General features: G+C 35.3%; 1 protein-coding gene across 1 annotated transcript; it reads left to right on the top strand.

Annotated features, from left to right (window-relative positions):
- The first annotated feature begins 286 nt into the window (after positions 1–286).
- LOC127864905 (beta-1,4-galactosyltransferase 4-like) lies at positions 287–2,583 on the top strand. Its single transcript, XM_052404795.1, has 5 exons — positions 287–406; positions 671–813; positions 1,357–1,479; positions 1,637–1,732; positions 2,066–2,583. The coding sequence occupies exons 1-5, from the start codon at positions 287–289 to the stop codon at positions 2,193–2,195; spliced, it is 612 nt and encodes a 203-aa protein (XP_052260755.1). The 3' UTR covers positions 2,196–2,583.
- The last annotated feature ends 15,762 nt before the right edge of the window (positions 2,584–18,345 follow it).

Here is an 18,345-nt window from a genome sequence, read left to right as displayed (position 1 = left end):
TTTTCAGATTTTTTTACTCGCATATTTCATGTATTTAATATATTTTCATGTGCTTAAAATTAGTCTTTAATCATACTTCCTCACTTTTCACTATGTTGTATGTTCCGTTTGTTTTACAGTTGTTTTTACTTTTTTTGAAAACAAATGAATGTTAGAGATTATTGTGAACAGCATAACCGAGAAGATCATTGTATCATTTTAAAATGTCGGATTTACAGTGTGGTATCATCACCATATATTTTCAGTGTCTAAATATCCGTGTTCCAAGCCAGTTAGTTCCAAACAAATGGTCGCGCTCGTGGTTCCTTACAGAAACCGACCTTCACAGCTGCCGATATTTATATCTAGAATATTTCCTTTCTTGCAACGCCAGCGTGTGGATTTTAGGATGTTTCTTATAGAACAGGTGATTGTATTAAAACGTACAGTCTCATGAAAACGAATGTCAGATAATTTGTGAACATGCTTTCAATGAAACGAGACAAACTGTATACGTTAAATAATACCTGAAAGCTGTTTCAAAACAGCAATGCAATGTTTACTTAAATGTTTACCTTTTATTAAATGGTAAGATAAAAAAAATGTTATGCAATAGCATATAATGAATCCGATCATTATGCATGTTCCGATATATAACATGTATAGCTAAAGCATTTTTTATATCATAAAGGACCCCAGTGGAGCGTTCAATCGAGCCAAGCTGTTCAACGTCGGATACAACGAGTCCTCAAAGTACGGCGACTTTGACTGCTTTATTTTCCATGATGTCGATCTCATTCCGGAGAATGACACAACGACATCATATTGCATGCAGTATAGTAAATAATAGGCATTAGATCGAGACAATAGTGTATAACGAAAGTGTGCCTTCATCGGAATTCGAACTAGCGACCTGAAGGAGTAAAAGCTTACTCGATACTTCTAGATCACTCACGGTATTAAAATGTCAAGCGTATTTTAAACGTTATGCCATTGACAAGTATTTCCAAAAGTATCAATGCAAGCCTCAAAATGATATAATATAACCGATTTAGATAAATGATTATCCATAATCAATCTGATATACTTTAACATTTTACAATCTAGGAAGTGTTATTTAAAATAATTCTCACATTGTATTATGAATGCTAAATTGTATTTAGACAAAGAACGCAATTCAATCATATACCCGGTCTATTGGAGACCGGTGTGCTGTAAGTGCCGACTCGTCGAATCCCGAAGCATTTAATTATTAACTAACGAATGCATCTTTCAACCAAATAAAGATAATCGTGTTTCCTTTCCTCATGAAAATGTTTAGTTTATAATACAGAGACAATTAACAGGACACATAATGACATATGGTGAATATTTTAGGATCCCATATTCCTCTTTTGTTGGAGGAGTCCTCGCCATGAATGAAACAGTCTTCCAGCTGGTGAATGGCTTCTCCAATCTCTACCTCGGATGGGGAGGCGAGGATGATGACATGTCAGTAAGGTACAGTAATACCTTCCCAGACGTACTAATGTCTAGTATTTTGTTTCAAACCAAACAAAATTTAAATCAGAATATTTGTTCTAAGGATTATATAAAAATGTTTTTTATTGTAATTTTATCATAATAAATAACTAACGTAGCTGTATGTCTTTAATAGAATTCTCGAAAATGGCTTCAAAGTTCGTCGACCACCTTTAGGAGCAGGTAGATATAAAATGATAAGGCACCAGAAGGAAATACCCTCGCAAATGAGGTGGGTCGATGTTTGTAATTATTATGTTGTCGTATTGATTGCCTTGTCGTTAACTATTAAATCACACAAAAATGCATTCTGACCGTACTCTGTTAAAAAGGGGTTTAATGCATGTGCGTAAAATGTCGTCCCAGTGCGCACAGGCTAATCATAAAGGACACTGTCCGCTTTTATGATATTTTCTGTTTAAAGAAAGTTTCTTTTAAGCAAAAATTCAGTTTAGGCGGAAAGTGCCGTCCCTGATTAATCTATGCGGACTGCACGGGCTAATCAGTGACGACACTTAAAGCCCATTTTCACAGAGCGCGGCTCATTTGTATTTGTCTTTTACAGATTCAAGCTTTTGGAGGAGGCGAAGACGAGAATGGCAACTGAAGGGCTGAATTCACTTCAATATAACTTGGTATTCTCAAACACCACGAAGAATTACGTGCACATAATGGCGAACCTATATACTATTTGATATGTACAGTCAACTTTTTTATGTAACATTAACCTCAATATATAATTGTGCCTCTATGCATTCATGTCTCTAAAAACGACCCTTTTAGAGTGAGCAAAGCTTTCCCATTTATAAAATTATCTCCCACATATTCTGCGTTCTTCATACTTAAATTGTTATAAGTACTTGTTGTAGAAAGATTGTTTTGTTATGTTACAACATATGTTTATGTTAAGTTTATTGAGAACGTTGAAATTCATCCTGTTATGAATCTATGTTTCGAGGCGATGTACTACGTGTAACTCTTGATTACAATAGTAGTTTGTGTATCTGTTGAAATATTGGTGTGTTAATCCGCAGTTGCCTGATTATTTTAATGTTATACAAAGACATCCTTCAAATAAAATACGCTTTTAGTTTAACATATTCATCTTAGTGAACGCGAACTGTCTTAGCAGATGCTGAACGCAGGGCCGGATCAGCAACATCTGCATTAATTCAATGTCACAGGTTTTCTTGAATTTTATATAGGTAAACCATTTGTCTGTCCATCCATTTGTTTGTCTGCATTTAACAAAGTGAGCAAATAACGAAACAAAACAAGGGAGGAAACAGCGAACGCCACACTGTGGCACAGAACGGAGCACATAACGGCGCGCATAGCGGAGTTAGGAAACGAGCACAGAACTAATCACACCACTGCACATCAGACGGTGCATACAACCAAACGTTTAACGGAGCATACAATCGGGCACACAACGGAGAACACAACCAAACTTACATTAGATCACACAATATATAAAAAAACGGAGAGTACAGTGAATCACATAATGGATATCACATTGAATCTCAAAACGGAAAACCCAGTAGAGAACAAAACGGAGGTCCCAAACCACGGTTCACAACGGACGCTGATATGGATGTTATGGAGCACTACATAGAGCACAGAACGGAATTCACAGAGAGCTAATAACAGGGTACGACGAGACGAAAAGACATCAGAATAGATCTCACCACGGATCTCAAAACTGAACACACTATCTAGAAAGAAAAGGCACACTATCAAAGGCTTGCACTTCTTGTGGTTCCAGCCTCGCAAGATAGCATTTCTAAGTAAGAAATATCATATTATGAAATAGTATCCACAGCACATAAAATATCTTTCAATAATCTTACAAAAGTCCTTAAAGACATGCACTTTTTTATTAAGGTATGTTACTTTTGTACAGAACTGTACATGTATACTTTCGACGATATTGCTTAAATGGTGACCGCCATAGCTCGGATGATTAAGGAATGATTAGTTTTACTGTCACAGTAAAGAATAATGGCCCGTGCTCTGTAAAAACGGTTTAAAGGCATGTGCGTACAGTGTTGTCCTATATTAGCCTGTCGAGTCCGCACAGGCTCATCAGGGATGACACTTTCCGCTTTTATGATATTTTTCGTTTAAAGAAAGTCTCCTCTTAGCAAAAATATAATAAAGATGGAAAGTGTCGTACCTGATTAACCTCTGCGGACTGCACAGGCTAACCTGGGACGACACTTTACGGACATACATTAAACCCCCTTTTCACAGAACGCGGCTCTAATCTTGATTCAGTGCGAAGTATCACAGAGGTCTCTGAAATAAAGCTAACATGGAATTAATTTGCTAGTAATGCTCGTGTACTTATAAATTTATTCCAAGAAACGTTTGACTTTGAAGGGACCGTCAACCACGAATGACGAAAAAAGAAAAGTTCTAAAATACCGTATTTTTTACAATAATTAGTTTATATTTATTAAAATATCACGACTGGTATATTACATTACTTGAAAAAAGTTCATATTTTCAGTATATTCGGTAATAAAATTTCGCGATCTGAAATCGAAAGAACATCGCGAAAATAGGTGACATAACGATATACACACTTTAAATAACGCAAGTGTATTGATCATTTTATATATAAAATATATACAATTTACTACGCATGCACAATTTGCATTTCTGGGTTTACCACGTGACGACGATGATCAATCTACTTGCGTTATTTATAGTTAACTGGTAGTTACCTGGTACCTGTACCTAGTCAAATTTATTACGGAATATACTGATAATATGAAAACTTAACAACTTTTTTTAAGTTATGTTATATACCAGTCGTGATATTTTAATCAATATAAACTAATAATTGTAAAAAAAAAATACGATATTTTAGAACTGTTTTTTTCTTCATTCGAAGTTGACGGTCCCTTTAACAACCACCTCAAGTATTGCCTTAAGTACGTTATGTAGCCCACTGTCAGTTTCTACGCGTTTACGTATAAGACTATTCACACCTGGTTATAGTTCCAATAATAAGATTCCTCAAAACATCAATAAGAAATGCATAGTGGCTGCTTTTGCAACTTGAAATTTATTAATATATTACAGCTTTTAAATTAAACATATTATCTATGGTTATAATTCGTTGTTTGACGATACATTTGGTCGTTTGGATGGGTAAATGAGTTTCTTTGCGAACCTACATCCTGAAGTAATGTTGCATTAATCTTGTCGCTTCCAGCTATACCAGTGCAATCAAATTACTTCAAACAAATCTAAACATGATTTGGAATAAGTAAAAAAAGGATGATGGCATTTGTTCTTTCCTTTTTAGCTGTAATAAGGAGTCCATTTTTCGCTAGAGTCGACTTGATGGGTTGTTAATTTTTGGGATTACGATATGCACTATATAAAGGACCGAAAAATTGTCTGACATGTTATAACCAGCCACAGACAGTATTTTTTGCCATAAATTAAGCCGTTGATAAAAAAAAAGTTATCGACTACAATTACCATCTTTTTGATAGAACTGCTGATGAAATTTGTTCTCTTATTTTAACACTATAATATCTTACCAACAATAGATTTGGTAACTTTTTCATGAAGCAGACACGCAAATTCAACGAGTTTTTATTATCATTAACACAACCGTTGCATTCCATGAGCTAAATACACCAGTTTAAGTTTCATTTGAAGTTTTATGTGGGCGGACACTTGTTCGTCTTAAATATTTTAAAATCACAGTTTCTGGTTTGTGAGTCGATTGATTCTTGCATTTTATCATTCGTAATCAAACTACATTCAATATATTTAAACCGTTCTTTACGGTGGCACTAAAGTGACATCACCGCTAAAAAAACACAAATTCTGTTTTCTGTCTCCAAAAGAAAATTAACTCGGTGAAACACAAAATAAGTCTGTTTTTCCGAGTTAATTTTTTTTTTGAGACGGGAAAACAAAACTTGTGTTTTCAGAAGACAATCCTGTGGAAGAAAAGGCAAGCATGGGTTACTTTAAACATGTTGACAAGAATAACAACAGTCCCGTCTTTTTGGTATGGACGTTTTGATTTTTACGATGGAAAGATTTTTTCAACTGTGTACGCCATCCCGACAAATGTCATGTATATGAGCCTCGTTCTGAGAAAATGGGGTTTAATGTATGTGCGTAAAGTGTCATCCCAGATCAGCCTGTGCAGGCTAATCAGGGCCGGCACTTTCCGCTTTTATGATATTTTTATTTAAAGAAAGACTCTTCTTAGAAAAAATCCAGTTTCATATGCAATCTATTCTGTCGTTTTTGGCCTGGGGCGTAGCCCTAAGGCCATAGCAACGAAACAAATTTCTGAGACAGTCAGTATTGGCTGGCTGCCAAAACCGACGAATGAATTAATTTCCATAAGTCCGATTTACCACTTGGCAGTAGTTCATGCGCATTTAAAGAAGTTCTTCGCAGATCTCAATAACCCGCCTTGTAAATACAGAACATCACTATATAACATGACAGTGTCATAAAACGTGTAAAAAATATTATTGAAGCTAAGCATTGGCTACGACATAGTTTTTATTATTTTGTTCATATTCATGCGAGAATAAGTTCCTCACTTGACGGTCTAGGCCGAAAAGATACGAGTGTCTACGGAGACAGTAAGAAGAATTTTTTTCTGACATTTTTTGAAGACATTATATTTGGTATTTATAAACATATTTCAAGATATTGTTATTTTATTTTGCGTTAACGAGACATTCAAGAAAAAAGAAAATGAAAAAACAACAACAAATATTCATGATCATTCTCGGAAATATACCAAGTTACCGGATATGATATTTCACTGCGCAGATCGAGCGCGCAAATCGAGCGCGAAAAGTTCTACGTGAGACAACTTACACAATCTGTACACCGTTCTTTATCAGGGTAAAGGCCCAGTCTCACTATGATGCCTGCGGAGCCCCGGTGCGTGATACGGGATCTACCGGGATGAACCGGGGCTCTACCGGGATGAACCGGGGCTTCATCGGGGACGACCGAGATGAACCGGGAAAAACCGGGACTTCACCGGGAAAGTATTAAAATGTTTAATACCTCCGGGATTAACCACAGTCACCGGGAAGGACCGACAACGCTGGCGCGGCACCGGGAACAACCGGGACGGTACCGGGAACAACCGGGACGGCACCGTAGCTCCACCTGGGCCCATTCATACCCCGGCAGAGCTACGGCAACGCCCCGGTGAAGGCCGTTAGAGTCCTGGTATAGCTACGGTATATAAGAAAATCGGCGCTCTGCCGGAACGCCACCGGCATTCACCGGGGCTCCGCCGGGGCATTACCGGCGACAACCGGGGTGAAACCGGGGCGTTGCCGTTGCTCTGCCGGAGTCTGATGCCGGTATAGACACGGTGAGTGCCGGCGGTGTTACGGTATACCGGGATTTGCCGGGACGCTACCGGCTTTCACCGGGGCTCAACCGGGGCACAACCGGCGACAACCGGGGCTATGCCGGGACGCTGCCAGCTTTTATCGGGGCACTACCGGCGACAACCGGGGCTCTGTGGGGCTTCACAGGGATAAACCGTAGCCAGTCCGGGTTGACCGGGATTCTACCGGTCTGTTGACCGGCTTCAACCGGGGCGGCACCGGGAAATAGTGTGACTGCATTAAAAAAATTCTACGAATAATCCCGGTCGACCGGCGTTAGCAAACCGGGATGGACCGGGGCTCTACCGACAAAAGTGAGACTTGGGCTTAAGTGGATTTTCTTTTGTATACACATTACAAAGGAAGTATGAGTGTTTTCCTGATCTGTTAATCACGCTGGGTATGCGGATACTTTGATAACAGATGGCACTTCGATACCAGACAACAACAAAAGCCACGCGCGAGAGGTTAGTTCCTCAGGGTTTTTTAAAGTTATATCATAAAGATTAGTTTTTTAGACAAGGCGCATGGTCGAGTTTATAAATGGTGTATCCTTTTTATTTTGAAAGAAAACATTTACGGAAGATTGGTAGATTTTTCTCCCAAAAATAGAAAATACGATCAGAAAACAGCATGAAATGGATGAACAGTAAACATTTCAACAAAATAAAACAACTTAGAAATATTTCAAGAAATTGTTTGATATTCCAGCATGTAGGGTAATCACTGTGCTTCAAATACTGAAATTTTTATAGTTTTCAATGAAATATAAACGAAGATAGAGCATGTTTTAATAGGTGGTATTCATGAAGTTGCGGATACTTTGATTCCCGATATAGGGCACTTCGGATAACAGAGACTTTCAACAAATTGGGCACTCTTATAACCGAGTTTTATGTTCTACATGAAATGCATTTATGTAAACTATGGCTATTCTTACCAAACATATTGAAGTACGAATCAATTTGAATTGTCAAGCGCGACACACTGGGAATCTATGCATAACGTAATTTCATACACGTGTGAAATATAACCAATGGTGTTGTTCGTTTTCAAAAATCTTATAACTATTAATTTATATAATTAATATTGTAAGTGCAAATTTTGAACAAGATTCAAATCAAATGCTAATTTCTGCTTATATAATTATGTCACGTATATCCAAGTTCGTATGCAGAATGTTTTGTGTTTATATTAATAACAACGACGGGTATGCACAACTTTGACACCACCATCGTGTCATTTCATCGACCGCCTGTACCATTATTGCTATTTTTTATTTCATGGCATTGAGCCAACAAGTTCTAATAGAATTTCGGACCTGCATTGCTGCTGAAATTAATCTCTTAGTAGTTTAAGCGGAGTGATGTTTCATGACACGCTATCTAGTATATATAAGCAAATGGCCTTAGTACCTTCATTAGGACATAATTATACATGCTTTAGATCAGTCGTTTCGCTACAAAGAATGTAATTTAAAATTACATAGTACATGAGGTTAAACAATTTTAAATTAACATCTTCGATATGTCTGATGAGTTACATTTTAAATGTAATTTAAAATTGTTTAAGCTTGTGTACTATGCGAAGATCCAGCTGTTGGGTGACTCGAAAACTGGAAAATGTATGGTCATAAAGACTGTACTCATTAGGCATATCAAATTAGTTTCACGTGTGTCTATCACATTTATACGAAATCATTATCATATTCCAAAGGGATAAGAACATGTTTCGGTAATTCGTTTTTAATTTACGTCAGTACATACATCTTTAGTTATCGCCTGCTTACTTTAACAGTATTCCAAAGCGAATTCTGCATTTCTGATTCACTAAACAGAGTGGGATGTATCTGTTAAAAAGTGTCGAGTAATCTGGAATCGAAGTGCCATTGTCTTTGAGATGATCGGTAAAACAAGTGTCCATGAAAATTTGGCATCCGACTCTTGAAACATTTGAAATTCCTCAATTACGTTAGTTAACTAAAATTTAAAATGTTGTAACATTAATGGACATATTGATCTTTTATTTTGATTAGTTGGCACGTTCTTGCTTTATTTCCAAGTATTTTTATTTTGTTGAAATACGTACTGATCATCGAATTCATAATGATTATCGATGGAATTTTATCTTTTTTTTCATAATCCACTGTTTTTTCCCACGATTTTTTACTCCGCAACACGAAGTACTATACCATTAATCGACCAAACAATGTTACGTGTCTGAAAACCAAATGAACAGAACATAAATGCAAAAAAGCTGAAGAACTCACCTCTCGAGCGTGGCTTTTGTTGTTATCTGGTATCGAAGTGCCATCTGTAATCAAAGTATCCGCATACCCGGTGTGTTAATTATGTAATAGAAAGCTATTTTAGGCTATTGAAAGTGATTAATTTGACGCCAACAATAACAGTTTTTTGCGGCCATGTTGTTGTTGTTGTATATCTTCACCGCCTATGTAGACGAACCTCTACCAGATCTGTAGGGTTGAACAAAAGGTTATCGTTCCCACAACCAGTATCGTGTTGTCCTCCACCGTCTATGTACACTGTAGTATATACACAACTATTGTCTTTTCTTACAGTCTCTTAGCTTCTGCACTCAACCGTTAGGGTCAATCCGTATAAATTCGGACAAAGGGAAAAATTCGGACAAAACATCCTAAATGCATTTTACGTCACACTAAACCTAGCCCCAGGCCTTAAGTGCCTACAGCGCTTTGATTCATATGTCTATCGATATCAATCTCCACGCAGAGTTGTCGTTCCTTGCTCTCACATACAACTCTGCATAAGGCTCAGCACGCCATTTTGTCTACCAAATAGCTAAAACCGAACAAACGCATACAATGTATATTTGTGTGGATATTTAAGATCGCATGCATTTAATTAAGAAATATGACTTTTAAATGTACGATAAATCGTGCAAAAACTTGTGAGTTTTAATGCAACTCTTTGGAACTATTTTATTGCCCATTTACACAGATGTTATCATTCCACGCACTTCACAAATGTAAACAATTGTACATATTTTTTATTGAGTGACGTTAGGCATTGTTTCGACGTATTTATGTATGTTGGTTTCTTAACATAAAAAAACATATCAATTTTATAATAATTAATTTAGACTGATAAAAGATATCATGGTATGAGATTGTTTTCTTTAATGCAGTTAATGCAATGTAACCGTCGTGCAAGAGATTGTTTAGTATACTGTAACCTCAATGATGAACGCTTGGAATGATCATGACATGAATGAGACGCTTTCATAACAATAGTCCGTTCTGAGCCCAACACAGAGGTGAATGTAATGTGACCGTCGTGCAAGAGATTGTATCGATATCTGTACAATCGGTAATTTCCGTAAAAACTCGTTAATTTGTAGCAGACACAAGTTTAAATAAAAATTCTAATGTTTTACACAAATATTCTACCACTTTCTTGCTAATTACTAATACATGAATGATTTAAAAGTAATATTGCACTGTTTTCAGCCAGGAACACTTTATATGACCGCGAAAAAAAACATAAACTTTTTAGTTTACGATTTTTACTTTCTAAATAGATTGCATGCGGTATGGCATTGGATGTTCCGCAAGATAAATATCTCGACTTTATTTATTGGATGATTTCGAACTGTTTCATCCAATCAGAAAAGAGCTTTTAAACGTAATTTAGACCCATGTTAAGCGAGATAATAAAGTACCACTTTTTGTACACTGACAATTTGTGACATCACGAGTTGTTTCCCTTGTTGGTTCATGCTATCTGTATTATCTCAGGGACCTATACAAACAAAGGGATTTGCTACTCAATGAAAAGAAGAACAAGCTAATGCGTTGTTACGCAAAACGGAAACGAGACTTGCGACCCAACGAGACTTCGCGCGACGATTCAAATTTTCACAGCCGCCATTTTGACAGAGAGACCGTGACAAAGCGATCTGGTCAGATTAAGATTACAAATTAACCAAGTGTTGCCAACAAAGAAGTATTCATTGCAAAGGTTTGTTGAATTAGAGACATCTTATTGTTTTATTTGTTTTCGACTATGCTTTGTATTTACTAATAAAAACAACGGTGATGACAAATCCAATTGGTGGTTCATAAGTTGATTACACCTTTCTAATCTAATCAATATTTTGGTGGGTGTAATGTCCAGGCTTAGAGGGTGTAAAGACCAGGGGTGTAACGTCCAGGGGGTGTAATGACTGGACACCCACAAAATCATGCGTATCATTGTTTACACTTCCATAATCCGATAAACATATGTTGTGGCTTTTTTCAAAAGGCTTGGTCAAATAAAACTCTATACTATTCATGTTGGTATTCTCACAAACGTTACATTTCAATGCATTGTGTGGTGAAAACTTAATTTACATTATTTGCAAATTTATTATTTTATAATAGCTCAAAGATTATAGAATTTTAGTCATTTTTTATTTTGTAATCACTATCAGTGTTATCAATATATGTCACAGCTTTTTTCGAAAGGCTCAGTCAATACTATCTCTATATTAATCTTGTAGGTATGTTTACAAACGTTACTTTTCAATGCATGTTAATAAAAAATGTGTTCCCAAAACTCATTATAAATATGAAATTTTCAAACTTGTTTAAACAAGATAATTTGGTATTTAATTTTAGTAAGCTTTTTGTATTGCTGTAGGCTTCGAATAAATCTTCTGCATCACCATGTCAGGAGGAATCTCAATCTTATGTTGTTGAAATAATAAATAGAAAATTGTTAGTATTATAATCAAATTTATGTTGTTCTGTTCCACATTGCAAATGGTTACTTGTGCACAATCTTTAACAAACATGTGATTTTTTTACATGCTATTGAGTTTTTAAAATATTTTCTTTAACTGAATGCTGATTACACTTAGTAACATGAATGTATTGTTACACATACTCTTAAAATTAAATAATACCAAGATTACCTATCATGCATGAACTAATGTGTATGTTTCAGTGATTTACTGATTTATACTGAGAAATAAAACATAAACGACTTTTATGAATTGCCTTGCCTTCAAATTCTGCTGATTTTTGTTCAATAATTGAACACGAAATCACGAAAAGACTTTCAGTACTACTATGGATATCACGTTCAAAAGTAGTCCAACAGAATAATATAATGGCATGCGAACCTTCATTGTCTCGGATGAAAAAGAACAATTATACATTTTAAATTGTAAGCAATTGACAGGCGTTGATAATGTTGGTATTTTTCACACAGCAGAGTAACATTTTTAATTAATTAAAAGACCGTTTTTTGCTACATGCACAGTATGTACAATGGCAATTGAAACCCTGTGAAACAAATGGTATTGTTACTCGTCAACGCATCCGGTAATTGGGTTCCGTGTAGCATACTGCGTGTTAATATTACTAAGTATTTATTTACAAGACAAACAAGGCAAAAATGAACGAATATGTATTTGTTTATTAAACAACGAAAGTCGAATATTGCGAAACAACTATCACCATAAATGAGCGAAATCGCTCGCAATCGAATGAATCTGCTTTCCTTCAACTACATGAAGGTCAGTCTGGCCGCACAGGTTCTTAGCGACTCTGTTGGTGAATATTAAAATGGCATGCGAAACTTTGCTGCGTCGGAGGTTAAAAGAACAGTTATACATTTTCAGTTGTTTGCACTTAAAATGTCTTGATTATGTTGCTATTTCAAACAAAACATGGTAACATTTTAATTCTATTAAAAGACCGGTCTTTTGTACATGCACATACGTGCGATAAACAACGGCAATTTAACCATGGCGAAACAAACGGCAATTAATATTCATCAAAGGGTCCGATAATTGGGTCCCCGTTCGACATACTGCGTAATAATTAGACTAATTAATGATTGATTTTGAGATCAACAACGCAACAATTGAACGAATAGGTACTTGTTTATTTAACATAATATAATTTGAATCCGAAAAAACGTAACCCGCTCAATAAGCGAAATCCCTCGCAATCGATATCGTGTAGCCGCATTATCGCTACACAGGGACCAATCAATCGAGATTATCAAATCTCGCGCACCGGTTTATTTCGCGTGCTGTATCGGGATATCGCGAGGTTGCGCATCCCTTTGTTTATATAGGTCCCTGATTATCTAAATGAACTTGAGCTAGCAAGTGTTTAGGTCACAATATACTAAATAGTTTCACTATATAATTCAATGTAAAAGCGACATCTTTAAGCGAAAATAAATGCCATATTTTGCACATAGAGACCCCCATACCCATACCTTTTCTTAAAGGCCATTCTAAGCGGAGTCGATTCGTGCAATAAAAAAGATATGTCATGTTCGAACCAAGAAAGAATTTGTCAAAAGTCAAAATCGACTGTTTTTTCAACTTTTTTTCCGGCCGTTTAATAGTGGAATGTAACCTCTTTCAGTGCAATGTTTTCCTTTAGTCTCAAAGTTTATCATATTTCAGGGATTTAGTAATGAGCACCTATTCATGCCCTACTACTTTCTCCAAACAATAAAGCCAGAACACTACTTAAAAGTGTACAACATGCCTTCGAATCAACTATGATATTTTTTTAGAGAGTACAGCACTACATGAAACGGTTATTTAGAATACTGTAACCTTTAAAGTGGTTATAAGCTAATGTGCTTTGGCAACATAAGGTTCCGCCTGTAAACGGATGACTTATATACCAGTGATCGAGGGTTTCATATGAAAGTCGGTTGAAGAAGCATTTACCATCATAACAGTCTCTAAACTCGAATATTTACACTTTCATATAATATGCGAAATATCAACATCTACACCATGGAGGCATTATAATTTACATTTCAAACATTGGGTCCCATGTCTGGTTTTTATTTTGACGGATTGTTTGATTTTTAACACAATTGTTCGGACGTATATTCACGAATCAACGCTATGTTACACGAAGCACATTAAATGTTTTATTGAATCCTTACAGGCCTTAGAAACGAACCACAATATGTCGATTTGAATAATTGCCATATTTTCTGCGCGAACTTATATGATGGTTATCGTGCGGTCAATGTTCGTAAAACAGCTGGCATTCAATCAAACGAAAAGACAGCTTTTGAAAATCGTGAAACAAAGAAACAATTGAGAACGGAGATGATTGAAAAATACTTGTACCTAATTGCTTTTCTTTGGTTTCTTAACATAATGTATATTATGGAATTGGGAGTTTCACACCATTTAAGGCACTTAAGTAAAGACTGGACCTATTCTTTTGAACTATTTGATAACCAGCAAGGTAACATAGAACGTTGTAAGTAGTAAGCTGGAACTCTTCTATACATATTATTAATTTAATAAATATCATTTTAGAACATAATAACATTTTGTATGTCTTACTGTATTGCATATTTATTATTTCCTGCACTCTGTTATTTCCTTCTAGCGTTCTTTTGTTATCTCTTTTCTTCCCTCAAACTGTTTCATCTATGGCGCATTGTAGTTGCAGTCGCAACGTAACACGGAAATGCATCTTTCTATCCGCTAATCTTCTGTTTCATTAAACAATAATATGTTAACACGCATTATTTGAGGAAAAACTGTTTTCTAGCTTTGCAACTGCCAGTGAGAAGCAAGAAAAACTGTAAGTAACACATGAAACTGCACTGCAATCATATCTGACACAGCTCTTGAGGTATGCTTTGTCTGTGCGTAACGCTGATCTTTGAGCTTTAAATATAGAAGCCGCGTCATGCGAAAATGGGTATAATGCAATATGCGTCAGGCGTAGAACAAAATCCTACATATTCGCGCAGTTTGGTAAGGTTCTTCCCTGTCCGCTAAAAATTTGCTCAATATCTTGTGGTTTCTTGAGCAGACAGCGTAGCTCTTAACTAAACTGCAAATGCGTGAATTGGTCTGGAGCTTCGATGGCCGCAAATGGCATGTATCATAATGCTATTTATGGCGCGAACTTGCGAACTTGTAGCCAAAGGACAATAACAATAGGTAGCTTAAGTAAACCTTATCAAAACGAAAAGCATAGTAAGTATACATAATTTAATGTGCATGTTTATAAAGAAAAGTAATACTATTTTAACTGCTTGTACTGAAAATTGGTGGAAAATGAAACAGTAGGCATACAAAGATGACGTCCATTTACGTTCGTTTATTAAAATCAAATTTAAGTCATACGATTTCAATGGGAAGAAATCAAGTGATCTAAATATGACAAATGCGACGGAAAATTGATCCAAAATTAATGATATTGCGATAACCGTTTCATTCGAACCTGTATTGCAATTAATCACTCCGGCGATATTTTGTTCTCTTATTCTTATGATGTATGTTAAATGTAATTCCGGGCTTCGGTCTTCAGAGACCACCTTTACAAAATTCGAAAGCGTTATTTATTTTCAGAACAGAACAATGAAACGATCCAAAACATGTTAGGTTTCTTTATTGAAATATAATTATTATTGTATTGATAAGGAACTGCTTTTGCTCAGATTTCAGTATACCATTTTAGGGAAAACAATACGTTTTTTCAAGTAGTGTTAACAATCGGTTAGGTTAGTGGGCATAACCTGTTTCTGCTATTCTTGCTGGACACAGTTCATTTCTCTTTAGATATGTCGTTTTATAAATGTGCTAGAAAAAAAAACATGTATAAAATAAAACGATAGCTATGTTTGAGCCATGAAAACGTCGTCGTAAAGATTACATAAAAAAATATAGCATTGGCACTAACGTTTACCGCTATAGTAACACAAAATATGACGCAAGAAAACTACAATATCAAGTTCAAACAAGATTTGAAAGAAAGCTTTTTAAAGAATTTTCTTCAAACATTTACCGTTAACTCTCTGCCAATAAGTGGAAAAGATCTAAACATTATTGTCATGTTATTGTTTATATGATATGGCATAGTTTCCTTACGAAGAGCATGTAGATCAAAATCAAGATGTGTGCATTGAGAAAGCCCGCTATTATTGTAAATATAATGTGTTAATTGTCGTTTTATGAATATTAACTTGAATGAACATTAACGTTGCTTAAAAAAAAGAAGATATAGATAAATGTTAACTTTATAAACTTTTCTACGAAATATGGCTTATACCTGAGCAGGAACTTATATCCTGTGGATTTTAGGTTGTACCATTTTGAATTAATAGTATATGTAGAAAGCCAAATGCGCCAAGGACGCTCTTCATATTAATCGTGATATCTTCAGAACGGATAAACACAGAGTAGCAGTGGTTATATTCCAAATTTGTATGGACCGCAGATAAAAAAAATTGGTAAACTGTTTTAAACCACTTTTAAAAGTTCTGAATAAAATGCATAATCCATTTTTAAGTTAGTGCTTTAATTGGCATTTATTTATCATCAATGTATAAGATGATATTGCACAAGCTATCATAATTAATCATTCAATTGTAACGGGCATTTTTAAGACTTAAATAAAAAAGACAATGTTATATTGCATTATACAGGTGGGGAGAGAAATGATCATATATACTAAATAAACAGCAATCTGGCCCCGTGTTCACAAAACAGTTTTTGCAATCGAAAATCAATTTTGCTTGTCATTGAAAATGGATTTTCATTGTAGTTGATAGGCAAAAATGAAAATCGATTACAGTTAAAATCAATTTTCGATTGCAAAAATGTTTAGTGATCACGAGGCCAAGCTTGTCATAAAGTTTTAATACGTCCTGTTGATTTATGTTTAAGTGCTACGGCTGACCTTTATGTATCAGAAATAGTCTTGGTTGATTTATGAAAGAAATAAACTGGTAATATAATTCTCAGTCTACTAAACAAAACAAAACTGAATCATAGCTATCAAATGGTAATCGACTAATTAAAAGTTAAATTTAAAACCAACTCAAGTACATCTGAAACTTGATTTGTTACGCACGGTTCTTGTCAATGATCTATTTTAGGACCTCATATATGTTCTGTGTGCGTTCATGTTAAAATAAGATTCATACAAAAATGTTGATGATATGACAACTTATCAAAACGTTAAACACACCATTTCAATAAACAATATACTTCATGGAGGCTCAGTACCTACACATTACAGGTGTCAGATAATTAACATGACAATCAATCTACATAAACCAAGTACATGACCATCTGCTCACGGCAAAAACTGCAATATGTTGGGAATACGAAACACAAAAACCTTTTGAAATTGATATCAAAACACATTTAAATGAGAAAACACACGTTTATATTTGTTAAATCTTTTTTTCAATATATCGCTTTTTTGAGGCATATACATATCTTCTTACTCTTGAAATGAAAATTATATTGTAGTGCTCATATGTAACAGCTGTATTTAATTACGGTTGTGTATCTATGCAAAAGGCCAATACTTGTGACATAAACAGAGTGCTGAGATTGCAGATACGATACACGTGAAGAAATAAACTCTTGTTCTGTTCTTAGACTCCAAAAAATGCAATGAATTTGAATTGAAATTCGAGTTATTTGATTGGCGAATCTGTTTTTTTTTAGTGTTCCGTTACTACGTCTGCTTGTAAAATTTAAACATTAATGTTTTCAGATTTTTTTACTCGCATATTTCATGTATTTAATATATTTTCATGTGCTTAAAATTAGTCTTTAATCATACTTCTTCACTCTTCACTATGTTGTATGTTCCGTTTGTTTTACAGTTGTTTTTACTTTTTTTTAAATGAATGTTAGATATTATTGTGAACAGCATAACCGAGAAGATCATTGTTTTATTTTAAAATGTCGGATTTACAGTGTGGTATCATCACCATATATTTTCAGTGTCTACATATCCGTCTTCCAAGCCAGTTAGTTCCAAACAAATGGTCGCGCTCGTGGTTCCTTACAGAAACCGACCTTCACAGCTGCCGATATTTATATCTAGAATATTTCCTTTCTTGCAACGCCAGCGTGTGGATTTTAGGATGTTTCTTATAGAACAGGTGATTGTATTAAAACGTACAGTCTCATGAAAACGAATGTCAGATAATTTGTGAACATGCTTTAAATGAAACGAGACAAACTGTATACGTTAAATAAAACCTGAAAGCTGTTTCAAAACAGCATCGCAATGTTTACTGAAATGTTTACCTTTTATAAAATGGTAAGATAAAAAAAATGTTATGCAATAGCATATAATGAATCCGATCAGTATGCATGTTCCGATATATAACATGTATAGCTAAAGCATTTTTTATATCATAAAGGACCCCAGTGGAGCGTTCAATCGAGCCAAGCTGTTCAACGTCGGATACAACGAGTCCTCAAAGTACGGCGACTTTGACTGCTTTATTTTCCATGATGTCGATCTCATTCCGGAGAATGACACAAATCTTTATCAATGCGAGGACCAGCCCAAACACATGTCCCCGGATATGAGTTCGTTCAATTATAGGTTGTTATAACTTTTAATCACTGCAAATCTAGTGGTTCATGTGCCATTAACTGTTTGAACCAA

This window comes from Dreissena polymorpha, chromosome 1 (genome assembly GCF_020536995.1).
Source record: "Dreissena polymorpha isolate Duluth1 chromosome 1, UMN_Dpol_1.0, whole genome shotgun sequence".
Classification (NCBI taxonomy): Eukaryota; Metazoa; Mollusca; class Bivalvia; order Myida; family Dreissenidae; genus Dreissena; species Dreissena polymorpha.
The sequence above is the reverse complement of the archived record's forward strand: the minus strand, read 5'-3'. Positions and strand labels throughout refer to the sequence as shown.

Excerpts from the sequence above, each read along its gene's own strand:
- LOC127864905 (XM_052404795.1), top strand. The coding sequence starts at position 287 with ATGGTCGCGCTCGTGGTTCCTTACAGAAACCGACCTTCACAGCTGCCG. Across the intron at positions 407-670 it reads GGATGTTTCTTATAGAACAG|GACCCCAGTGGAGCGTTCAA; the intron begins GTGATTGTATTA and ends TATATCATAAAG. Across the intron at positions 1,480-1,636 it reads GATGATGACATGTCAGTAAG|AATTCTCGAAAATGGCTTCA; the intron begins GTACAGTAATAC and ends TGTCTTTAATAG.